The sequence below is a fragment of the Mobula hypostoma genome, chromosome 5 (assembly GCF_963921235.1).
Source record: "Mobula hypostoma chromosome 5, sMobHyp1.1, whole genome shotgun sequence".
Taxonomy (NCBI): domain Eukaryota; kingdom Metazoa; phylum Chordata; class Chondrichthyes; order Myliobatiformes; family Myliobatidae; genus Mobula; species Mobula hypostoma.
This window is the reverse complement of record NC_086101.1, coordinates 10,241,088-10,268,232: the sequence shown is the minus strand read 5'-3', so window position 1 is coordinate 10,268,232 and position 27,145 is coordinate 10,241,088. Positions and strand designations below refer to the sequence as shown.

Here is a 27,145-nt window from a genome sequence, read left to right as displayed (position 1 = left end):
ATTTATCTGTATATCTAGCTCAATTGTTTGCCATCATTTTGGCCTGAGAGTGGGTGGAGGAAATTTGTCCTTGCAAAGATATAATTTGTTCAGATTCTTTTTCTTAAAACAGCTTTTCCAGCAGTAGGTCACAGTTACTGCTGGAAGCTCTTCCAACTTTATTTCATATTCAAAGCATTGGTCTACATGTCTTCTGCTTATGGGTCCCTGCACATAGAAGTGTTGAGGGGAATGAGTGGGTTGATTGTTTGGCCAAAAAAGCTGTTAAAAGTTCACCTGTGGATATCGACCTTCCACTTAGCAAATTGAAGCTCAGGGCTTGGTGGGGTTAAGAGTTAGTGGATTAGTGACTTAGTGACTTAGTGAGTTAGTGACTTAGAATTGGGCATACTATGCTTAATTGTTCCTTGTATCTGTTGGAAAACATCACTCTGGGATGTGTAGGTTTTATCATTACGAAACAGTTGAACATATTCTTTCACAATGTGAAGCATATAAGGTTGAAAGAAAGCAAATTTAGGCTGTACTACTAGCGTTATGGGGGTTGATAATTTTCATTTTAAAACTTTAATAAGTTATAGAAGTGACATGAATTTAATTTTCAATATTGTCTTTCATTATGTACTAACTCTTTGGGGTAATTTAGTTTTCATTTGATAAAGAACTCGTAGGAGTTTTATTTCCCAACTCTCTACACCACACTCCAGTCCAGTTGGTGGTGGGAATGCACCTTTAAGTTGGACTGCCAACTGCCATTAAAAGTCAGATGAAAAAGACGAAGAAGTTCTATAAAACATTGTCCAGGCAGTACTTGGAATTTTATATGCAATTCTGCCTGCCCCATTACAGGATATGGTGTCTCTGGAAAGGATGTGGAAGAGGTGTACCAGGATGCTGCCTGGATTAGAAGGTATGAGCTACAAGGAGAGGAGAGCGACGTGCCAAGGATGCGGCTGAGAAGACTAGCGTGCCTTCAGGGTGCCGGATTTTCACGGCTCTGGAGGCCGGTGGATTCGATTTGATGCTGCCACTTGGTGCGAGGTGGGAGATGGAAGATCGAAAGCGGTGAGCTGGCTGTTGGCTGTGTGTGCCCAGAGACCCGAGTTCTTTGGGCACAGAGCTCAGAAACAGCGACACAACAGACTTTTAATAGCATAAATCGGCAAGCTGTTTCGTTATATCTCCCCTCTTGCTGTGAAACGATGACACCTCTTTTCTCACCATAGATTTAAGTTAACCTAAAAGGAAGCCTGCATGAGGATCTCCAAGTCCCTTTGCACCTCAATTTACAGTTTGAGTCTGTGGTAAAGAAGGCAATTGCAATGTTGTTATTCACTTCAAGGGGAATACAATATTAAAAACAAGGAGATAATGCTGAGGCAGTAGCAGGTAAATTATTGGAAGATGTTCTGAGAGATTGGATATACAAGTATTTGGACAGCTAAGGGCTGATTAAGGATAGACAGCATGACTTTGTGCGTGGTAGATCATGTTTAACAAATCTTGTAGAGTTTTTTCGAGGAGGTTACCAAGAATGTAGATGAAGGAAAGGATGTGGATGTTGTCTACATGGACTTTAGTAAGGCCTTTGACAAGGTCCCACATGGGAGGTTAGTTCAGAAGGTTCAGACACTAGGTATCCATGGAGAGGTTGTAAACTGGTTTCGAAATTAGCTGTGTAGAAGACAGAGTGTGGTAGTGGATGATTGCTTTGCAGACTGGAGGCCTGTGACTAGTGGTGTGCCTCAGGGATCTGTGCTGGGACCATTGTTGTTTGTTGTCTATATCAATGATCTAGATGGTAATGTGGTAAATTGGATCAGCAAGTTTGCTGATGACACTAAGATTGGAGGTGTTGTGGATGGCGAGGAAGGCTTTCAAAGCTTGCAGAGGGATCTGGACCAAATAGAAAAATGGGCCAGAAAATAGCAGATGGAATTTAATGCAGACAGGTGTGAGGTGTTGCATTTTGGAAGGACAAATCAAGGTAGGACATACACAGTAAATGGTAGGGCACTGAGGAGTGTGGAGGAACAAAGGGATCTGGGAGTTCTGATACATAATTCCCTGAAAGTGGTGTCACAGGTAGACAGGGTTGTAAAGAAGGCTTTTGGCATCCTGGCATTCATAAATCAAAGTACTGACTATAGGAGTTGGGATGTTATGGTGAGGTTGTATAAGACATTGGTGAGGCCAAATTTGGAATATTGTGTGCAGTTCTGGTCATGTAACTATTGGAAGGATATCAGTAAGATTGAAAGAGTGCAAGGAAGATTTTCTAGGATGTTGCCAGTTCTTCAGGAGTTGAGTTACAGGGAAAGATTGAACAGGTTAGGACTTTATTCCTTGAAGCATAGAAGAATGAGGGGAGATTTGATAGAGTTTACAAAATTATGAGGGGTATAGACAGAGTAAATGCAAGTAGGCTCTTTCCAGTTAGATTAGGAGAGATAAATATGAGAGGACAGGGCTTCAGGGTGAAAGGGGAAAGGTTTAGGGGGAACTTCACTCAGAGAGTGGTGGGAATGAGCTGTCATCTGATGTGGTAAATGCAGGTTCACTCTTAAGTTCTAAGGATAAATTGGATAGATACATGGATGGGAGGGGTCTGGTGGGTTATGGACTGGGTGCAGGTCAGTAGGACTAGCGGAATAAAGTTTTGGCACAGACTAGAATGGCCTGTTTTCGGTGCTGGTGGGGGAGGGGGATGATAACTGCTTTGCTGCTGCTTATGCTTGGGAGGGGGGGGAGCTTTGGGGTTCTAACATTTAATTATCATTCATTCTTTGGGGCACTTCTCTGATTTCATGGACGTTTGTGAAGAAAAAAATTTCCATAATTTATATTGCATACATTTCTTTGACATTATTACTTTAATACTTTATACTTTTTTATCACTTAACAATTGATACTAGAACATACAATCATCACAGCGATATTTGATTCTGTGCTTCCCACTCCCTGGATTACAAATCGATAGTAAATATTAAAATTTTAAATTATAAATCATAAATAGAAAATAGAAAAATGGAAAATAAGGTAGTGCAAAAAAACCAAGAGGCGGGTGCAGATATTTGGAGGGTACGGCCCAGATCCGGGTCAGGATCTGTTCAGCAGTCTTATCACAGTTGGAAAAAAGCTGTTCCCAAATCCGGCCGTGCAAGTCTTCAAGCTTCTGAGCATTCTCCCGGAGGGAAGAGGGATGAAAAGTGTGTTGGCTGGGTGGGTCGTGTCCTTGATTATCCTGGCAGCACTGCTCCGATAGCATGCGGTGTAAAGTGATTCCACGGACGGAAGATTGGTTTGTGTGATGTGCTGCGCCATGCTCACGATCTTCTGCAACTTCCTTCGGTCTTGGACAGGATAACTTCCATACCAGGTTGTGATGCACCCTAGAAGAATGCTTTCTACGGTTCATCTATAAAAATTAGTGAGGGTTTTAGGGGTCAGGCCAAATTTCTTTAGTTTTCTCAGGAAGTAAAGGCGCTGGTGGGCCTTCTTGGCAGTGAACTCTGCTTGTTTGGACCAAGTCAGGTCATTTGTGATATTGACCCCAAGGAACTTAAACCTTTTGACCTGTTCCACTTGCGCACCACTGATGTAAATGGGATCGTGCGGTCCGCTACTCCTTCTGAAGTCAACAACCAATTCCTTCATCTTGCTGATGTTGAGGGATAGGTTATTGTCTTCACACCATGCCACCAGGTTCTTAATTTCCTCTCTGTTCTCAAACTCATCATTACCCGAGATACAGCCTACAATTGTTGTGTCATCAGCAAACTTATATATTGAGTTCGATGGAAACTTGTCTACACAATCATGGGTGTTGGTGCACCATCAATAACTCCAAAAGACTGGAAGAAAAGACTGAAAGGCTTTTATTAGCAGTACAATGTGACCTCCATCATGCTGAGTATCTGCCCCGGACGGAGGAGGAGGAGAAATGGGGCAATCGCCTTTATTCAGGGGTCTGTGGGAGGAGCCACAGGAGCAGTCAGCAGAGGGACATGTCCAGACAGGTTGTAACCCAGTTACAACATATATATATATATGGTTTACAAGGGTACGGGAGAAGAACACCACTGGTCTTCCCGCCTGGTTGAGGGTAGCAGCCAGTGTGAAGTCGGAGGCGTCACTCTCTACTTGGAAGGGAATGGCCTCATCCACCGCATGCATTGCTGCTTTGGCAATGTCCCCTTTAATGCGGCTGAAGGCCGCGCGGGCCTCGGCTGAGAGGGGGAATGTGCTGGACTTGACCAAGGGGCGGGCCTTGTCTGCGTAGTTAGAGACCCATTGGGTGTAATATGAAAGGAAGCCCAGGCACCTTTTGAGGGCTCTGAGCGTGTTGGGAAGAGGGAGTTCCAACAGGGGACACATACGGTCAGGGTCAGGGCCAATGACTCCGTTCTCCGTGACACACCCAAGGATAGCAAGTCGGGTGGTTCCGAATACACACTTGTCCTTGTTATAGGTGAGATTGAAAGCTTTGGCTGCTTGGAGAAATTTTTGGAGGTTGTTGTCGTGATCCTGCCGGTCGTGACCGCAGATGGTGATGTTATCCAGATATGGGAACGTGGCCTTCAGTTGGCACTGGTCCACCATCCGGTCCATTTCCCTCTGGAAGACAGATACACCATTCGTGACACCGAAGGGGACGTGCAGGAATTGATAAAGCCTGCCGTCCGCCTCGAAGGCAGTGTAAGGGAGGTCCTCCCGGCGGATGGGGAGCCGATGGTAAGTGGATTTTAGGTCTACGGTCAAGTACACCTTGTACTGTGCTATCTGATTGACCATATCCGTGATGCGGGGTAGAGGGGACGCATCGAGCTGCGTGAACCTATTGATGGTCTGGCTATAGTCCACGACCATCCTATTTTTCTCCCCGTTCTGAAAAACGACCACCTGCGCCCTCCAAGGACTTGTGCTTGCCTCAGTGACCCCCTCCCTGAGCAGCCGCTGCACCTCCGACTTAATGAAGGCTCTGTCCCCCGCGCTGTACCTCCTGCTTTTAGTTGCCACAGGTTTACAGTCGGGGGTCAGGTTGTCGAACAGCGGTGGGGGAGGGATCCTGAGGGTGGAGAGGCCACAAGTGGTGTCGGTAGTGCGGCTGTTGGCTTGGTGTTGGGTGGGATGTGCGGGTCGCTGTGTGTGGGTGGTCAGTAGCGGGGTATGTGACGAATTCCTACAAAGCAGAGGATTTATGACAGTGATTGATCATACTCCATTGTCACGCTTTTCAGGTGGCTCTGGAAGTCGAGCCCCAACAGCACAGGGGCACACAGTTGAGGCATGACCAGTAATGTAAAGTCTCGATATTCTGTGCCCGGCACCACTAGCGTCGCTGCACAACCCCCCCCCGGATGTCTGTTGTATGCAACCTGGAAGCCATGGCAACCCTCTGACTTACCGGCTGTATCGCGAGTCCGCAATGCTGCACTGTGTCCGGGTGGATGAAACTCTCCGTGCTGCATGTGTCAAACAGGCAGCTTGTCCTGTGCCCCTCCACCAGGATGTCCATCACTGACCTTGCGAGCTGGTGGGGAGAGCTTTGGTCGAGGGTCATGGAGGCCAGGGTTGAGTCGCTGTCTTGGTCTGGTGCGGTGGGGTGCCCCATGAGCACCCGTTGGTTGTAGGCGGTGGGAGGTGGCATCGACCGAGATGGCCGTCCCCATGTCTGACACGTGGTGGCGGCGTGCAGGGAAGATGGCGACCCCCACCTCTCGCACGCGGCGCTGCTCGATCCTGCTGGCGGTTTGGACTTACAGACCTTGGTGAAGTGGCCCTTCTTTCCACAGCTGGAGCAGGTAGCTTCTCGGGCTGGGCAGCGTTTCCAGGGGTGCTTCTCCAGTCTGCAGAAGTAGCACTTCGCGGACTCGTGACTGGCAGCAGTCGAGGTCGATTCGCCGGCGGGTTGTGGGGTCTGCGGCGTCCACGAGGCCATTGGGGGATCGCGTGCCTGGAGAGCCTCAGAGTTGTGCAGAGTGGCCTCCAGCGTGTCGGCCAGCTCAATCGCCGAATGTAAGGTAAGATCAGCTTGTTCCAGCAGCCGCTGGTGCACATACACTGACCTGGTCCCCGTGACGAAGGCGTCTCTCACTCTGAGCTCCACATGCTGTTCTGCCGTCAGTTCTTGGCAGCCGCAGGTCCGCACGAGTGTCCGTAGTGCCCGGACAAACTCAGCGCTCCACTCCCCGGGCCACTGCTGCCGTGTCAGTAAGCGATGCTGCGCATAGACGGTGTTTACCGGCCGCAGGTATTGTCCTTTGAGGGCGCTCATTGCGCCGTCGTAGCTCAGCTGGTCTCTGATCATCGAGTAAACCCTAGAAAGTAGAACTCTGCGGTTCGCTGTGGATTCGGTCACTTCAATTTCCTCTAGGTATGATTCGAAGCCGGCCAGCCAGAGTTCGAAAGCGTTTCCAGTTTCAGGTGTTTGCGGGTCGATGTCTAACTTGTCGGGTCTCAGGACGTGTTCCATGCTTTAAAATTACTGCTAATAAAATTGATGCACCAACGATAACTCCAAGAGACTGGAAGTAGAGTAAATACTGAAAGGCTTTTATTAGCAGTAAAATGTGACCTCCAGCATGCTGAGTATCTGCCCCTGGACTGAGGGAGGAGCAATGGCGCAATCGCCTTTATTCCGGGGTCTGTGGAAGGAGCCACAGGGGCAGTCAGCAGAGGGGCGTGTCCAGACAGGTAACCCAGTTACAACATATATATATGATTTACCACAGGTGTACAGTGAGTAAAGCAGGGGGCTGAGTACACAGCCTTGTGGGGCACTGGTGCCCAGAGTGATTGTAGAGGAGAGCTTGTCCCCTATTTTTACAGCCTGGGTCCTGTCTTTGAGGAAGTTGAAGATCTAGCTGCAGATCTGATTGCTAAGGCCCAGGTTCCAGAGCTTAGGAATCAGTTTATTTGGAATGATGGTATTAAAGGCAGAGCTGTAGTCAATGAAAAGGAGCCTTACGTATGTGTCTTTATTCTCCAGGTACCTATTGCTGGGATTAGAGGGTATGAGCTACAACGAGAGGTTAGACAAACTTGGATTGATTTCTTTGGTGTATCATAGGCTGGAGGGATGCCAGACAGAGGTTTAAGTAGTTATCAGAGGCAGAGATAAGGAAGGCAGTCAGAATCTTGTCCTCTCAGTAGAAACGTCAAACAGTGAGGGGAAAAAATTTAAAGGCATATGTAGGATATCTTTTTTTAAACAGAGAGCAGCATGTGACGGAAACAACTGATAGGGATAGTGTTGGAAGCCGTTATATCAGTGATGTCCAAGCGACTTTCAGATAGACATATGAATGTGTACACATCAACAGACATATGAATGTGTATACATCAACACGGAATGGTGCAAGAACTCTGTGCTGGTCTCTAGTTACTGCTCATCGCTAGTGGAATTAGTGACTGTTAGATGCAGACCATTTTATTTGCCACGGGAATTCACCACTGTCCTTATATTGGTGTGTACATTCCCCCCAGCGCTGATGCTAAGGAGGTGCTCTGTGAACTGTACGGGGCTATTAGCAAACTGCAGAACGCACACCCTGATGGACTGTTTATTGTCGCCGGAGATTTTAACCACGCAAACCTCAATTCAGTGCTCCCCAAATTCCATCAGCACGTAGACTTTGCAACGAGAGGGGAGAACGCATTGGACCTTGTTTATACAAACCTTCCTGACACGTACCGGGCAGAGCCCCGCCCCCACCTCGGTTACTCAGACCACATCTCTGTTGTGCTAATCCCAGCATACAGACCGCTCGTCAGACACTCCGGACCAGTTCAGCAGCAGGTGAAAACCTGGCCAGCAGGAGTCATCTCTGCTCTTCAAGACTGCTTTGAGCACACTGACTGGCACAGGTTCAGAGAAGCTGCAACCGATGGCGACTCTACCAGCTTAGTGATGTACACGGCATCAGTGACTAGTGACATCAGCAAGTGCATCGATGACATCACTGTGTCCAAGACCATCACTACACGCTCTAACCAGAAGCCATGGTTGACCGCGGAGTTGCGTGCGCTGCTGAGGACCCATGACTCTGCCTTCAGAACAGGCGACAATGCAGCGCTAACAACAGCGAGGGCCAAACTGTCCCGGACCATCAGAGAGGCAACGCGTGCACACGCCCAGCGAATCCACAGCCACTTCCAGGACAGCGGCGACCCGTGGCGTGTGTGGAAGGGCATTCAGGACATCACCAACTACAGGAATTAGTTGTATTAGGCATTTTGGTTGCCACTGATATTGTTGGCCAAGGAGCCTGTTCTGTGCTGTACTGTTATCTGATGGAAACTTCTGTATCTGCCCTGTGAAGCCCAATTAGGGTGTTAGTTGAACAGACAAGTTCAATCATTGTTTTCTAAACTTCAAGGGAAATAGTAACTAAACTATCTGATCTCTCATGATATGGCAACTCTCACAGTTATTAATCTGGTAAGCCTACCAAACCTTTGGACAGACTACATTGTTACAATATCCTGTTTTAGGTAACAAGAACAAAGCTCTGCACAGCCACACCCAAAACGTTGACTGTACATTTTCCCACAGACGCTGCCAAGCCTGCTGACTCCCCCCAGCACTTTGTGTGTGTTGCTTGGATTTCCAGTATCTGCAGATTTTTCCTGTTTGTGATTTGGTCCTCTTATCTCAGAGGATAGCTTCAGTGCCAAATATTCTCATTTTCCAGTGACCATGGCCCAACCTGATCAATCTTTCCTCAAAAGACAATCCCTTCATCTCAACAATCAACCAAATTCACTTTGCTCCCTCCTCGGTGTGAGCAGACTGCACTAATCCTTCCTGGACACACCTAACAAATTCCACCCCATCTAATCCTCTTGCACTAAGCAGGTGCCAATCAATGTTAAGCAAATTAAAGTTCCCATGACAACAACCCCGTTATGTTTGCACCTTTTAAAAATTTGCCTCCCTATCTGTTCCCCAGTGTCTTTGTTGCTTTTTGGAGGATCTATAGAATGCTCTGAATAGAGGGATTGCCCCCGTCCTGTTTCAAACTTCCACCCTCACTGACTCAGTAGACAATCCCTCCATGACACCCTCCATTTCTGCAGCTGTGATACTATCCCTAATTAACAATGCCACTCCCCCACCTCGTTTAGCACCCCCACCCCTTTTGAAACATCTAAACATTGGAGCATCCAGCAACCATCCTTGCCCCTGTGACAGCCAAGTCCCAGTCTCTGTAATGGCCACAACATTGTAGTTCCATGTACTGACCCACGCTCGAAGCTCATCAGCCTTGTTCCCAATACTTCTGCCATTAGAATAGATACACATTAACCCATCAGACTAACTGCAATTATGCCCCATCCACTGTGTATTCTTCCTCTGTCTCTCTGCACATTGCATCTACCTTTACACCAACTACTCAATCATCTGCTTCATCACTACGGTTCCCATTTCCCTGTCAGCCCAGTTTAAACACTCCACAGCTCTTGTAAACCTGCCCACAAGGTTTTTTGATTCCCCTCGAGTTCAGGTGTAACGAGTCCTTTTGGTGTTGGTCATACCTTCCCAAGAAGGAATCCCAATGATCCAGAAATCTGCTATATTCCCTCCTGCTCCAATTCCTCAGCCACATATTCATCTGTCGAATTCTTCCTCTCACCAGCGTTTGCCACAGGCAGCCATCCAGAGAAAACTATCCTTGAAGTCCTGTTTTTCAGCTTTCTACCTAGCCCCCTCCTCTCTTCAAGATCTCATTCCCTTTCATATCTATGTTGTTGGAACCAGTATGTACCATAACTTCTGGCTGCTCACTCTCTCCCTTTAATGCTGTGGACCCAGCCCAAGATGTCCCAGACACTGGCACCTAGGAGTCAACAAACCATGTCTTTCTCATCCATAGTGTCTCTTGTCTGTTCTCCTAACTACTGAATCCTATAAGACACTGAAACAGAATTAGGCCATTTGACCCCCCAAGTCTGTTTCGCCATTTGAGTGTGGCTTTTCCATTTCCCTCTCAACCCCATTCTCTCGCCTTCTCTCTGTAGCCTTTCACACCCTAACTTATCAAGAATCTCCCAATCTCTGCTTTAAATATACTCAATGACCTGCTTTCCATAGCCACCTGCAGCAACTAATTCCATAGATTCATCACATTCTGCTAAAGGAATACTTCATCCCCATTCTAAATTGATGTCCTTCTTTTTCGAGGTTGTACTCTCTGGTCCTAGAAATCATCCTCTCCACATCCACTCTATCAGGCCTTTCAACAGCCGGTAAGTTTCAATGAGATCTCCACTCATTCTATTTTACAGGAGCACAGGCCCAGAGCCATCAGACGCCCATCGTATGACAAGCATTTCACTTGAAGAATCATTTTTGTGAACCTTCCGCAAGCCCTCTCCTATGCCAGCAGATCCTTTCTTAGATAACGGGTCCAAAACCCCATGAGGCTTTACCAATGCCCTGCTAACACCTCATCATTACATCCTTGCTTTTGTATTCTAGTTCTCTTGAAATGAATGCTAACTTTGCATTTGCCTTCCTCACCGTAGACTCAACCTTCAAGTTAACCTAAAAGGAAGTCTGCACGAGGACCTCCAAGTCCCTTTGCACCTCAATTTTTAAAATTTTCTGCACATTCATAAAATAGTCTACTCTTTTATTTCTTCGACCAAAGTGCATGACCATACACTTCCCCACATTGTAATCCACCTGCTGCTGTTTGCCCATTCTCCCAATCTGTCCAAGTCTTTCTGCAGCCTCCCTGCTTCCTCAACATGACCTGCCCCTCCACCTATCTCCTTATCATCTGCAACCTTGACCACAAAGCCATCAACTCCACCATCCAAAGCATTGACATACAACACTGACTCCTTCAGAACACAATTAATCACAGGCAGCCAATCAGAAAAGGCCTTACGGGCCTGCTTGAATTTTTTGAGGATGTGACTAAACACATTGATGAAGGTAGAGCTGTAGATGTAGTGTATATGGATTTCAGCAAGGCATTTGATAATGTACCCCATGCAAGGTTTGTTGAGAAAGTAAGGAGGCATGGGATCCAAGGGGACGTTGCTTTATGGATCCAGAAATGGCTTGCCCACAGAAGGCAAAGAGTGGTTGTAGATGATCATATTCTGCATGGAGGTCGGTGACCAGTGGTGTGCCTCAGGGATCTGTTCTGGGACTTCTTCTCTTCCTGATGTTTATAAATGAACTGGATGAGGAAGTGGAGGGATGGGATAGTAAATTTGCTGATGACACAAGGATTGGGGATGTTGTGGATACTGTGGAGGGCTATCAAAGGTTACAGCTGGAGATGGATAGGATGCAAAACTGGGCTGAGAAGTGGCAGATGGAGTTCAACCCAGATAAATGTGAGGTGGTTCATTTTGCTAGGTCAAATATGATGGACGAATATCGTATTAATGGTAAGACTGTTGGCAGTGTGGAGTATCAGAGGGATCTTGCAGTCTGAGTCCATAAAACACCCAAAGGTGCTGTGCAGGTTGACTCTGTGGTTCAGAAGGCATATGGTGTATTGAACTTCATCAACCATGGGACTGAGATTAAGAGCCGAGAGGTAATGTTGCAGCTATATAGGACCCTGGTCAGACCCCACTTGGAGTAGTGTGCTCAGTTCTGGTCACCTCACTACAGGAAGGATGTGGAAACTATACATAGTGTGCAGAGGTGATTTACAAGGATGTTGCCTGTGTTGGGGAGCATGCCTTATGAGGATAGGTTGAGTGAACTTGGCCTTCTCTCCTTTGAGTGATGGAAGATGAGAGGTGACCTGATGGAGGTGTATAAGATGATGAGAGGCTTTGATCGTGTAAATAGTCAGAGGCTTTTTCTCAGGGCTGAAATGGCTAACATGAGAGGGCACAGTTTTAAGGTGCTCGGAAGTAGGCACAGAGGAGATGTCAGGGTTAAGTTTTTTTATGCAGAGGGTGGCGAGTGCATGGAATGGGCTGCCAGCAACAGTTGAAGAGGCAGATACAGTAGGGTCTTTTAAGAAACTCCTGGAGAGTTACCTGGAGCTTCAGAAATTAGTGAGCTAATGGTAACCCTAGGTAATTTCTAAAGTAAGTACATGTTCGACACAGCATTGTGGGCTGAAGGGCCCATATTGTGCTGTAGGTTTTCTATGTTCCTACTTATTTTAGAACCCGCAAGTGTAGTCCATCAGGTCTAAGGGAGTGATCTACCATCAGACCTTTCATGTTCCCAACGCACCTTCTCCCTCGTAATGACAACTTCACTCACTTCTGTCCCTGACAGTCTCAAACATCCAGCATATTGCTAGGGTCTTCCACAGTGAAGACTGATGCAAAATCCTTCTTCAGTTCATCCATCATTTCCCTTTCCCTCAATACTCCCTCTCCAGAGTCATTTTACAGCAGGCTAATATCTACTCTCACCTCTCTTTTACTCATTATATATCTGAAGCAACCTTTGGTGTCGTCTGATATGACTGGCTGACTTACCTTCATATTCCAACTTTTTATTCCTTTCATCTTCTTTAGTTGCTTTCTGTTGGTTTTTTTTTAAAAAAACTGTCCAGTTCTGGTCGCCTCACTATAGGAAGGATGTGGAAGCATTGGAAAGAGTACAGAGGAGATTTACCAGGATGCTGCCTGGTTTAGAGAGTATGCATTATGATCAGAGATTAAGGGAGCTAGGGGTTTACTCTTTGGAGAGAAGGAGGATGAGAGGAGACATGATAGAGGTGTACAAGATAATAAGAGGAATAGATAAGAGTGGATAGCCAGCGCCTCTTCCCCAGGGCACCACTGCTCGATACAAGAGGACATGGCTTTAAGGTAAGGGGTGGGATGTTCAAGTGGGATATTAGAGGGAGGTTTTTTTGCTCAGAGAGTGTTTGGTGCGTGGAATGCACTGCCTGAGTCAGATACACTAGTGAAGTTTAAGAGACTACTAGACAGGTATATGGAGAAATTTAAGGTGGGGGGTTATAGGGGAGGTATGGTTTAAGGGTCGGCACAACATTGTGGGCTGAAGGGCCTGTACTATTCTATGTTCTGAATTCTATGTTTTAACTCTACCCACATTGATTCTACTTCTTCAGATCCTATATCACCTTTTACTAAGGATTTGATTTCATTTTTTAATCAGCAGAGCCACACCATCCCTTCTGCCTCCCTGCCTTTTCTTTCAATACAATGTGAATCCGTGGATAAGTTCCCCACTATAATCTTCTTTCAGCTACGACTCAGTGATGCCCACAATGTCATACCTGCCAATCTCTAACTGAGCTACAAGATCATTAACCTTATTTCATATACTGCATGCATTCAGATATAACTCCATCAGTCCTGTATTCATAATCATTTTCGATTTCATCCCCCATTACACTGCAACTCATTGCACTGACTGAAATGTTGCTCTATTATCTGTCTGTCCTTCCTGGAATTTTATTACACACTGTCTTTGCTTGTATAGCAACTGCACCATCCTCAGCCCTAATCCCCGATCACTACTGTACTCATCTTCGACCCCCTTCCCTTCTGAGTCCCAGAACCAGACTCAGTGCCAGAGCCCTGGTCACTGTGTCTTTCCCCAGTAGGTCATTCCCCCAACGCCATTCAGAGTGGTATACTAGTTATTGAGGGGAGTGGTTCACCAATTGAGTAGAAAAGACAGCAGCTTGGGGCAGATTGGAGCTTTGAGCCGCACGGTGCAATCAGCATTCGGGATTGATTGACAAAGAGAAACTAAAGTAAGGCTGGGGAAAGTGGAGCAGCCATTGTTGCAATGACCGTGGAGCGGACAGAGATAGAATTGGGATTTTGATGCTTCAGCTCTTCGAGGCTTCACTGAGGAGAGGCATGAGTGAGAGAAAACGAAAAGCTGTAGGTAATTATTTCCCCACAGTTTATTATTGTTTTTCTTTCTTTATATTTGCTCAGATAGAACACCTGGGATGCCAGGCAGGATAGTTCAATGTTCCACTTACAGGATGCGGAAAGACAGGGAGCCCTGCTGTGCCCCTGACGACTACAACTACGAGGTGCATCCAGCTGTGGCTTCGAACACTCCGTGTTAAGGAGTTGGAGCTGGAACTGGATGAACTCTGGAACATTTGGGAGACTGAGGGGGTGATAGATTGGTAGTTAGAGAGGTAGTTACAACCATGGTGCGGCACAGGAGACTGGGTGACAGTCAAGAAGAGGAAAGGGGTTAAACAGACAGTACAAGAGTACCCCTGTGGCCATCCACTGCAACAACAGGTACTTTGGTTACTGTGCCGAGTGCTGACCTCGCAGAGGAAAGTCACAGCAGTTAGGTTTCTGGCACTGAGTCTGGCCTTTAACTCAGAAGAGAAGGTGGGGGGGGGGGCAGTAGAAGAGGTAAGCTGTGGTGATAGGGGATACGTTACTTAGGAGAATGGAAAAGAGGTTCTGTGGATGAAAACAAGATTCCTGGATGGTATATTGCATCCCGGGTGCCAAGCTCCTGGACTTCCTGGATCAAGTCCTCAGCATTCCAAACTAGGATGGTCAACAGCCAGAGGATGTGGTCAATGTAGGTACCAATGGCATAGGTAGGAAGAGTAACGCTGTTCTGCAAAGTGAGTTCAGGGAGTTAGATGCCAAGTTAAAGGGCAGGACATCCGGGGTTATGATCTCAGGATTGCTACCCATGCCAAATGCTATTGAGAACAAAAATAGGAAGATTACACCCTTTAACATTTGGCTAAGGAGTTGATGCAGGAGGAAAGGCACAAGATGTTTCTTAAATCAAAGTTTTGATTACAGGAGATGGGTTGCTATGTTGAAGTTGTATTATTTGGAGTAATGTGTACAGTTTTGGTCACCCACCGACAGGAAAGATGTAAATAAGTTTGAAAGAGTACAGAGAAAATTTACAAGAATGTTGCCGGGTCTGGAGGATCTCAGTTACAAGGAAAGATTGAATGGGTTAGGACTTTATTCCTTGTAAAGCAGAAGATTGAGAGGAGATTTGACAGTGGTGTACAACATTATGAGGGGTATAGATAGAGTAAATGCATGCAGTCTTTTTCCACTGAGGTTGGGTGGGACGACAACCAGAGTTCATGAGCTAAGGGTGAAAGGTGAAATGTTTAATGGGCTCATGAGAGCAAACTACTTCACTCAGAGGTTTGTGAGAGTGTGGAACAAGCTGTCGACACAAGCAGAGCATGCAAGGTCAATTTCAATGTTGAAGAGAGTTTGGTTAGGTACTGTACATGGTTGGCAGGGGGGTGGAGGGCCATGGTCCCAGTGCAAGTCGATGGGAGTAGGCAATTTAAATGGTCCAGCATGGACTACATGGGCCAAAGGGCCTGTTTCTGTGTTGGACTTCTCTATGTCTCTGTGACTAAGGTTTGAGAAGAAACTGAAGAGATGTGAACAAAGCCTGGTCCTTCATGCAAACCAAACTGTCTTCCACTGATTCTGTCTACACTTTCCACTGGGTTGGGAAAACAGCCAATATAATCACAGACCCCACCCAACCTGGTTATTCTCACTTTTCCCCTCTCATTGAGCAGAAGATACAAAGCCCTGAGAGCACAAACCACCAGACTCGAGGACAGTTTCTATGCCATGGTTATCAAACTCCTGAATGGACATCTCACACACAGAGATATGAACACTTGTGCCCTCTGTCTAACTCAATGCTTCCCTCACACCTTATTGTCTAATTATGTAATTATTTGCACTGTACTTTCTCTGCAATAACAGCACTATATTCCACATTAGAACATAGAATAGTACAGCACAATACAGTCCCTTCGGCCCATAATGTTGTGCCGACCCTCAAACCCTGCCTCCCATATAAGCCCCCCACCTTAAATTCCTCCATATACCTGTCTAGTTATCTCTTAAACTTCACTAGTATATCTGCCTCCACCACTGACTCAGGCAGTACATTCCACGCACCAACCACTCTCTGAGTAAAAAACCTTCCTCTAATATCCCCCTTGAACTTCCCACCCCTTACCATAAAGCCATGTCCTCTTGTATTGAGCAGTGGTGCCCTGGGGAAGAGGCGCTGGCTATCCACTCTATCTATTCCTCTTATTATCTTGTACACCTCTATCATGTCTCCTCTCATCCTCCTTCTCTCCAAAGAGTAAAGCCCTAGCTCCCTTAATCTCTGATCATAATGCGTACTCTCTAAACCAGGCAGCATTCTGGTAAATCTCCTCTGTACCCTTTCCAATGCTTCCACATCTTTCCTATAGTAAGGTGACCAGAACTGGACACAGTACTCCAAGTGTGGCCTAACCAGAGTTTTGTAGAGCTGCATCATTACATCGCGACTCTTAAACTCTATCCCTCGACTTATGAAAGCTAACACCCCATGAGCTTTCTTAAGTACCTTATCCACCTGTGAGGCAACTTTCAGGGATCTGTGGACATGTATCCCCAGATCCCTCTGCTCCACCACACTACCAAGTATCCTGCCATTTACTTTGTACTCTGCCTTGGAGTTTGTCCTTCCAAAGTGTACCACCTCACACTTCTCTGGGTTGAACTCCATCTGCCACTTCTCAGTCCACTTCTGCATCCTATCAATGTCTCTCTGCAATCTTCAACAATCCTCTACACTATCTACAACATCACCAACCTTTGTGTCATCTGCAAACTTGCCAAACCACCCTTCTACCCCAACATCCAGGTCGTTAATAAAAATCACGAAAAGTAGAGGACCCAGAACAGATCCTTGTGGGACACCACCAGTCACAATCCTCCAATCTGAATGTACTCCCTCCACCATGACCCTCTGCCTTCTGCAGGCAAGCCAATCCTGAATCCACCTGGCCAAACGTCCCTGGATCCCATGCCTTCTGACTTTCTGAATAAGCCTACCGTGTGGAACCTTGTCAAATGCCTTACTAAAATCCATATAGATCACATCCACTGCACTACCCTCATCTATGTGCCTGGTCACCTCCTCAAAGAACTCTATCAGGCTTGTCAGACATGATCTGCCCTTCACAAAGCCATGCTGACTGTCCCTGATCAGACCATGATTCTCTAAATGCCCATAGATCCTATCTCTAAGAATCTTTTCCAACAGCTTTCCCACCACAGACGTAAGGCTCACTGGTCTATAATTACCCAGACTATCCCTACTGCCTTTTTTGAACAAGGGGACAACATTCACCTCCCTCCAATCCTCTGGTACCATTCCCGTGGACAATGAGGACATAAAGATCCTAGCCAGAGGCTCAGCAATCTCTTCCCTCGCCTCGTGGAGCAGCCTGGGGAACATTCCGTCAGGCCCCGGGGACTTATCCATCCTAATGTATTTTAACAACTCCAACACCTCCTCTCCCTTAATATCAACATGCTCCAGAACATCAACCTCACTCATATTGTCCTCACCATCATCAAGTTCCCTCTCATTGGTGAATACCGAAGAGAAGTATTCATTTAGAACCTCACTCACTTCCACAGCCTCCAGGAACATCTTTCCACCTTTATCTCTAATCGGTCCTACCTTCACTCCTGTCATCCTTTTGTTCTTCACATAATTGAAGAATGCCTTGGGGTTTTCCTTTACCCTACTCGCCAAGCCCTTCTCATGCCCTCTCTTGCTCTTCTCAGCCCCTTCTTAAGCTCCTTTCTTGCTTCCCTATATTCCTCAATAGACCCATCTGATCCTTGCTTCCTAAACCTCATGTATGCTGCCTTCTTCCACCTGACTAGATTTTCCACCTCACTTGTCACCCATGGTTCCTTCACCCTACCATTCTTTATCTTCCTCACCGGGACAAATTTATCCCTAACATCCTACAAGAGATCTCAAAACGTCGACCACATGTCCATCGTACATTTCCCTGCAAAAACATCATCCCAATTCACATCCGCAAGTTCTAGCCTTACAGCCTCAAAATTTGCCCTTCCCCAATTAAAAATTTTCCTGTCCTCTCTGATTCTGTCCTTTTCCACGATAATGCTAAAGGCCAGGGAGCAGTGGTCACTGTCCCCCAGATGCTCACCCACTGAGAGATCTGTGACCTGACCCAGTTCATTACCAAGTACTAGATCTAGTATGGTATTCCCCTGTTCGGCCTGTCCACATACTGTGACAGGAATCCGTCCTAGACACACTTAACAAACTCTGCCCTATTTAAACCCTTGGAACTAATCAGGTGCAAATCAATATTAGGTTAGTTAAAGTCACCCATGATAACAACCCTGTTAGTTTTGCACCTTTCCAAAATCTGCCTCCCAATCTGCTCCTCTGTATCTCTGCTGCTACCAGGGGGTCTATAGAATAACCCCAATAGAGTAACTGCTCTGTTACTGTTCCTGACTTCTACCCATACTGACTCAAAAGAGGATCCTGCTACATTACCCACCCTTTCTGTAGCTGTAATAGTATCCCTGACCAGTAATGCCACTCCTCTTCCCCTTTTTCCACCTTCTCTATCCCTTCTAGAGCACTGAAGTCCAGGAATATTGAGAATCCATTCCTGCCCTGGTGCCAGCCAAGTCTCTGTAATGGCCACTACATCATAATTCCATTTATGTATCCAAGCTCTCAGTTCATCACCTTTGTTCCTGATGCTTCTTGCATTGAGGTACACACATTTCAGCCCTTCTACCTTACTGTCTTTACACCCTTTATTCTGCTTCTCTTTCCTCAAAGCCTCTGTGTATGTTAGATTTGGCTTTACTCCATGCACTTCTTTCACTGCTCTATCGCTCTGGGTTCTATCCCCCTTGCAAATTAGTTTAAACCCTCCCGAACCATACTAGCAAACCTACCTGCAAGGATATTGCTCCCCCTCGAGTTCAGATGCAACCCATCCAATCTGTACAGGACCCACCTTCCCCAGAGGAGATCCCAATGATCCAAAAATCTAAAACCCTGCTCTCTGCACCAACTCCTCAGCCACGCATTCAACTGCCATCTCCTCCACTTCTTACCATCACTGTCACATAGCACTGTTAGCAAACATTGTTTTCGTTTTACTACCTCAATATACTTGTGTACGAAATGATCTATCTGGATGGCATGCAATACAAAAGCTTCCTTCTATACCCTGGTACAAATGGCAATAATACTCACTGAGAACATGCAGTTCAACTGTAGACTGTTTGAAGTCAGTTCTGTCTTCAACTGAACATGTATATTGCCCTTCATCGTCTGTTTTTACGTTCTTTATTCTGAGGGAAACATTTCCTTTGGTAATTTCATCTTTAAACAGTTCTGTCCTTCCTCTGTAATCCTGGTATTGAGCGAGGGGATCATCTTGTCCGTGTCTGTACACGTGGATGGGTGAGCTGAGACCTGATTTCAGCCACTGCACTGTCATGTTGCTGGCAGAGGTTGGTGGGAGCAGTTCACATTCCAGTACAACATCTTCACCTGTGATTGCTACAGAAGGCTCATTGGGTGCAAGTAGGATAAAATCACCTGGAGAGAAATAATTGATAAGACAAGGAACCCATATTGTACATTGATGAGGAACTTGTTACCCAATATACAGATCAACTACAACACAACCAGGACTATGAACTCAAATGAAAAAAATCTCAACAATTATTAATGATTTTGCTTACATACCATCAAATTGAAATGGGTAAGTTAGTAGCTGGTTTTAACACACATTTGCATATAAATTTACTGCAGATTATAATAACAATGTTAAAAAGTATTGGTTCTGCTCCTGCTTCTACCCCACTCCCTCTAACCATCAAAATAATTTTGGCATCCCACAGAGCACCGGGGTGGAAAACAACATCCCACGGCTACTCCACCACAACCCACCCAACAAGCATGAAGAAAGAGATGGTGGGTAATTGTGTGGGTGGAACTCAGCATGGAAATCTGTCTGTGAAATCCAGCCAGGCGGAAGTTGGACAGACAAACCTAAATTACAACAAAAAAATTGATGAGGAAATTCCAAGTGCTCATAGACCAAAATTTGAGGGCTGAAGTAGCAACTTTTAATGACATTGGCCAGTTGACATTTATTTTTTTTTAAATAAACTGCAAAAAACTGAGGCTCCATCACTAGTCCCAAACATGATGACACAAAGGTTGGGGGTGTTGTGGATAGTGTGGAGGGGTGTCAGAGGTTACAGTGGGACATCGATAGGATACAAAACTGGGCTGAGAAGTGGAAGATGCAATTTTACCCAGATAAGTGTGAGGTGGGTCATTTTGTTTGGTCAAATATGACAGCAGAATATAGTATTAATGGTATGACTATTGGCAGTGTGGAGGATCGGAGGGATCTTGGGGTCCCCGTCCATAAGACACTCAAAGCTGCTGTGCAGGATGACTGTGTGGTTAAGAAGGCATACGGTGCATTGGCCTTCATCAACTGTGGGATTGAGTTTAAGAGCTGAGAGGTAATGTTGCAGCTATATAGGACCCTATATAGACCCCACTTGGAGTACTGTGCTCAGTTCTGGTCGCCTCACTACAGGAAGGATGTGGAAACTATCCAAAGGGTGCAGAGGAGATTTATAAGGATGTTGCCTGAATTTGGGAGCAGGCCTAATGAGAATAGGTTGTGTGAACCTGGCCCTTTGTCCTTGGAACAACAGAGGATGACAGATGACTCGACAGAGGTGTGTAAGATGATGATAGGCATTGATCATGGAGATAGTCAGAGGCTTTTTCCCAGGTCTGAAATGGCGAACACAAGAGGGCACAGGTTTACGGTGCTTGGAAGGAGGTACAGAGGAGATGTCAGGGGTAAGTTTTTAACACAGAGAGTGGTGAGTGTGAGGAATGGGCTGCCGGCAACGGTGGTGGAGGCTGATATGACTGGGTCTTTTAAGAGACTCCTGGATAAGTACATGGAGCTTAAGAAAATAGAGGGCTATAGGTAGCCCCTGTTAATTTCTAAAGTATGTTCGGCACATCATCGTGGGCTGAAGGTCCTGTATTCTGCTGTATGTTTTCTATGTTTCTATCACACTTGGCATCGTGCCAAAGAGAAATAAAACCCTAATGCAGAAACTAGCCTACTTAACAAACATTTTTCATCATATGAACTAGTTGAACAAGTTTCTAAATTTCCTGGAGAAAACGTTTTGACTTCAAATGACAAGATTCTTGGATTTAAAAGGATACTGAATCTTTGGAAAAATCATGTTGCAAAAGGAAATCCTGAAAGGTTTCCACAGCTGTTTGGGCTTGAGAGTGAGGAAGGATATCAGAAAGTCTTGACTCTTAATGAAAATCACCGGGAAGAACTGCAGAACAAAACTGAAGAGTATTTTTCCTCCCTTTCAACTCAAGTGTATTGACTGGTTGAGGGAATCTTTCTCTGAATCTTCTGTTCAGCCTGAGAGCCTGACTTTGAGAGAAGAGGAAGAACTTTGTGAGCTGCTCTCTGATCATGCACTCAGGATTAGATTTAATGACCTGCCTCCAGACAAGTTCTGGATTTCTGTAGAAGAGCATCCTGCCAGTCACCTGAAAGCAATGAACATTTTGCTGCAGTTTTGAACTTCTTACACATGTGAGCAAGCTTTTTCTTGCTGAACAAGCAAAATGAGCAAGGATAAAATTCAGTTGAATTTGAAATCCACGTGTGCTTATCTCAAGTTCGACCCAGTATTGAGAAATATATTTTGCTTGCCTTTATGAGTTTCTAAAATTTATGGAAGGGAAAGAAAGAGATTCATTTCCAGAAAGGTAAGCTAAGCTTAACTCTCTGTTTTCTTATCAAGGTCAGCTAAAAATTCATTCTCTACTCAAAACAGCACTGACAATTATTTTTGGATTATTATATCATTTCATTTTTAATATCTTTTTATTGATATATAATATTCTACAGCTATAAAGAAGTCCAGCATATTAGAATATATAATTAATAAAGCTGAAAAAACTTATATATGCTAATGAAAAAAGAATTTATGTAAGAAAAAGGAGGAAAAAAAGAGAACCCCAACTAACTGAAAAAAACACTAACTACAAAGCAAAAAAAAAGAAAAAAACACCATTAGGAACCAACTCCCGGAGCAATACGTCTTACAATCGTATATACATATATAAAAAAAAAAGAAAACAGCAATCGTCGCTACTTGGGAAAACCATTGAATTAGTGTACGAGCAGAGGTACCCTTCCACTTCAGTAAAATAGCCCTTCTTGCCAGCAATGTAACGAATGCAATTACATGTTGGTTGGAAAATGAAATACCCTGAATATGATGCGGAACTATTCCAAATAGAATAGTCAATGTATTAGATTGTAAATTAATTTTCAAAGTTTTACAGATTGTAGAAAATAAAGATTTCCAAAAAGATTTCAATGAGCACATGACCAAAATATACGTGACAAAGTAGCTACTTCATTTTTGCACCTATCACAATAATTATCGATATAAGGAAATATTTTGGATAGCCTCTCCTTTGTTAAGTAATAACAGGTGAACAATTTTAAATTGAATTAAATAATGATTGGCACATATCAAAGAAGAATTAACCATTTTCCGAACTCACAACCAATCTTCATTAACAAAAGTCATATTAAGTTCTCTCTCCCAATCTTGTTTAATCTTTAGCGAGAGGTTACCTTTTTGTAGTAAAAATAACTTATAAATTCTACCAATGGAACCTCTTACTAAAGGATTCATATTCAAAATAGTATACTACAAACCAGATTCTTGCATATATGGAAATGTAGAAACATATTTTTGTAAAAAATATCTAACCTGAAAATATTGCAAGAAATATGTATGAGAGAGAGAATATTTGCTAATTAACTCTTCAAAAGTCATCAATCGATCATCACTAAATAAATCTGCAAAAGAACAGATCCTCTTATTTCTCCATAAAAGAAAAATAGGATCAGTATTTGAAGGTTTAAGTAGCAAATTTCAAAATACAGGGCTAGACAATCTAAATTGTTTAAAATTAAAAGAGTTGTGGAACTAAAACCAAATCTCTAAGGACTGTTTAATAACAGGGTAGAGATTTAAATTGGGAATTTTAGCAAGTTGTAAAGGTAATGGAGCTCTTCATAATGAAGTTAAATAAAATTGATTAATAGCCTCAGGCTCTTATCGAGCCAATATAACCAAAAACGTAGTTGTCGAATATTAACAGCCCAATAATACAATCTAAAATTAGGTAGCGCGAGTCCACCATCATTTTTGGATCTTTGTAAATGAAACTTGTTAACTCTTGGTTTTTTTAATATTCCAAATAAAAGGAGAAATACTAGAATCAATTTGATCAAAAAAAAATTTTTAGTTAGAAAAACAGGTGTATTTTGAAAAATATATAAAAATCTAGATAAAATCATCATTTTCACTGCATGAATATGACCTATTAAAGAAAGTGTAAGAGGATTCCATCAAGAAAATAATTGTTTCATAGAGTCCAATAAGGGAACTACATTAGCTTTATAAAGATCCTTATATCTTTTTGTAATGATAATACCGAAATATTTAAAAGAATTCACAATTCTAAATGGAATATCATTATATATAAAAACAGGAACATTTAAAGGGAACAATTCACTTTTATTTAAATTAAGCTTATATCCTGAAAATTTTCCAAAATCGTTTAATAATTCCAAAAGATTAGGAATAGTTTCTTCAGGATTCGAGATATAAACCAGAAAATCATCTGCATAGAGAGAGATCTTATGTATGGTCCCATTTATAGAAATACCATGAATGTTTTAGCTTTACGAATTGTTATAGCCAAAGGCTGAGTATGAGATTAAATAATGAAGGACTTAATGGACACCCTTGTCGAGTACCTCGTGAAAGTGAAAAAAGGAGACCTAAGATTATTAGTAATAATGGTAGTGATAGGGTTCTTATAGATCATTTGAATCCACTTATTAAAATTATTACCAAAGCCAAATTTCTCTAAAACATTAAACAAATAAGTCCATTCAACTCTATCAAATGCCTTTCCTGCATCCAGAGAAATAATACTTTGGGCTGTTTTGGATAATGGTGAATATATAATGTTCCTCAATCTCCAAACATTAGAAAAAGAATAACGGCCTCTAATGAAGCCTGTTTGATCCATAGACATAGTTTGAGATAAAATCTTTTCCAAACAGTTAGTCATTATCTTAGAAAGAATTTTAGCATCTACATTTAATAGCGAAATAGGTCTATAAGATGAGCATTCAGTAGGATCTTTATCTTTCTTGGATTAAGGAAACAGAAGCTTCATAAAATGAAGTAGGTAAATTACCTTTCTCAAAAGATTCATGAAATATTTCCAAAAGGTAGGGAGAAATTAATTTTTCAATTTTTTTGTAAAATCCTACTGAATAACCATCGAGTCCAGGAGCTTTACCTGATTGCATTGACCATATAGCTTTCTGAATTTCATGCTCAACAATTGGAGCATCAAGGGTCTGTTGATCTTCAGCAGTAATTTGAGGAAATTTAATCTTATATAAAAAAGCCTTCATTTTGGAGGGATCTGCAGGAAACTGAGATTTATAAAGATCGGAATAAAAATCCTGAAAAATATTATAAATGTCTTCATAATTACTTACTACATCTCCATTATCTTTATGAATCTTTAAAATTTGTCTTTTAGCTTTAGCAGCCCTTAATTGGGAAGCTAAAAGCCTATTATTTTTATCCCCCAAAATATAAAACTGTCTTTTTAATTTAAGCAAATGTCCTTCAATAGGATAAGTTAATAATACATTATATTGCAATTGTAATTCCACTGTTCTTGTAAACAAATCAATATTTGGAAAGATTGCATTGATATTATCTAATTCTTTAATTTGTTTAGCAATTTTATCTAATTCCATTCTTGTCTGTTTCTTTAACTTAGCTAAATAAGAAATAATCTGACCACGTAAATAAGCTTTCAACATATACCAAGTTACTAACTTTGAGATGTTTCCTGTATTGTTAAAGAGAAAACTCATTTATTTGAGTTTCAATAAATTCAACAAAATCTGAACTTTGTAACAAATGTTCTGGAAAACGCCAAGGTGGTCTTGTAGAAACAACAGCTTTCAAATCAAATATTAAATTTAAAGGAGCATGATCAGAAATAACAATTGCATCATATTCACATTTCTGAACATTAAATAAAAGTCGAGGGTTGGCTATAAAATGGTACATTCTCGAATATTTATTATGAACATATGAAAAAAAGGAATATTCTCTATCAGTAGGATACATATGTCTCCAGACTTCAATTAAACCATAATCAATTTAAAAGGAATTAATAAGTGATGCAGAGTGATTAGGGAGCTGATGTCTAGATGATGATTTATCTAATAGGGGATTTAAGAAAGTATTAAAATCTCCACCCATTAATAACATATATTCATTTAAATCAGGTAATAGAACAAAAATATCTTTAAAAAATGAAGGATCATCAGCATTTGATCATATATATTAACCAAAACCATTTTCTTATTGTAACTTGTTCCTTTAACAATTAAAAATCTACCATTAATACAGTATCAGATATAATATCCTCCAAAACAAACACATCCAAAACAAATTCTTGAAATATCTGCAAAGAGAAAACATCACCATCTTTAATTTATTACATCCATCTATAAAACGTAAAAAAAACCTGAATAGTGAGTTAAAAGTTCTTAACAAAAACCTACAAAGCAAAAAAAAAACAATTAATTCATAGAAGTAGAAAACAGAAAGAAATTCTAAATGGTTTAAAATTTCTACAGGCTTCCAACAGATCCCATAAGATAGCTTCTAAAATTAAAACTTTCCAAACCAGTCTATTTCAAAGATAAAGGTACTTTTTAATACCAAGACTTCCTGTACTTCTCAATTCTTCCAATCTCATCATTCCTTATATCACGAAATGATCGAATAATTGTAAGTCTTTTAAACTTCAGGCTTCAGACTCATCCGGGAGAGAATTAATAAAACACAATGCATCAGCTGGTTCCTCAAAGACACACACCCCAGAGTCTTTAGCGGAAAGCCTTAATTTAGCCGGATACAGAAGGAAGGGATGCATCTGTTTTTGAAAGGCTGTTCGCATTGCGGCCGCGAATCCAGAACATTTCTGAACAATTTCACGTGGAAAATCTTGAAAGAAATGAATCTCAGAGCCTTGAAATTTAAACAGTCTTTGTTTTCTTGCCCGTTTAATAATATGGTCTTTGTCTCGAATGCGAAGGAAATGCACGATAACATATCTGTTTTTACTTGTCTCGAAATTCCAACCCTATGAGCCATTACAATATCGGGCAGTTGTGAAAATGCCTCAGGAAATAGAGATTGAAACATTTTCGGAAAATAGTCCAATATGTCAGCAGATTCTGATTTCTCTTTCAATCCAACAATTCGAATATTGTTCCGACCAGAATGAGATTCCAAATCAACAATTCGTCGTTGCGCCTTTTCCAGACGAGAAGAAATATCAGCCTGATTGCGAGTTACTTCTTTAAGATCCAAGCTCAAAGAATCAATTTTTTCCTCCAAAGGGAGAAGATTTTCCTTTAGTTGATTTAGTTCAGCAACAATAGAGCTCATTTGAATCTCTAGTCTACAAAGTATTAACCCAGGCTGGCTGTTCAGGAGCTTTGTCAGTTTTTTTAGGCTTACCATTACCTGCATCGGGATTCCTTTTAGTGCTTCTCAAGGTAGCCATAACTATAATTATCACTTTGAAAGATCTGACTGAATAAAGTTAAAATTTCAAAGTTTAAGTCAGGAAAGGGAGAAATTAAAGGCAGACAGAAAGACACTGTGTCTTACATGTCCACAGGCGGAAGGCGGAGTCTGGATTATTATATCTACAACGTACTGATCACACCAACATACTGTGAGCTGCAGATAAAATTTTTATGCAGGGGCTCCCTGGGCCCTAAAAATTATTTCAATGGTTCTTCCAGGGCAAAGTTTGAGAAAGGCTGCTCTAAATATCTGTGTGACAATTTTCCTCTGTGATCAATTGTTTGGAGATATATAGCAGAATTAGGCAGATGCATGTTCCTGATGACAAGGTACCAGCACACTCTGGAATGCAGCAGATCCCCCACAGTCCAATGGCCTATGTGAGTGGTTTCACCACTCCTGAAAGGCTGCTCTGAGGGCTTCCCTGACCTATGGGTGTTGGCATGGTCATCTCCCGCGGGTCCTCCTGGGGCTCAGAACAGCTCCAAGAGGACCTGCAGTCATCCATGGCTGTTGCTATAAGGGCAGCCATTACGTGACCCAAGTGAATTCA

At 43.1% G+C, this 27,145-nt stretch overlaps 1 protein-coding gene across 1 annotated transcript in view; it reads right to left on the bottom strand.

The window, feature by feature from the left end:
- The window catches only part of LOC134346438 (uncharacterized), a 182,751-nt gene that overhangs the window by 79,832 nt on the left and 75,774 nt on the right, over positions 1-27,145 (bottom strand). Inside the window, exon 12 of the mRNA XM_063047807.1 lies at positions 19,052-19,399. Within this exon, the coding sequence (XP_062903877.1) occupies positions 19,052-19,399 (348 nt within the window). The remainder of the gene's footprint in view (positions 1-19,051; positions 19,400-27,145) is intronic.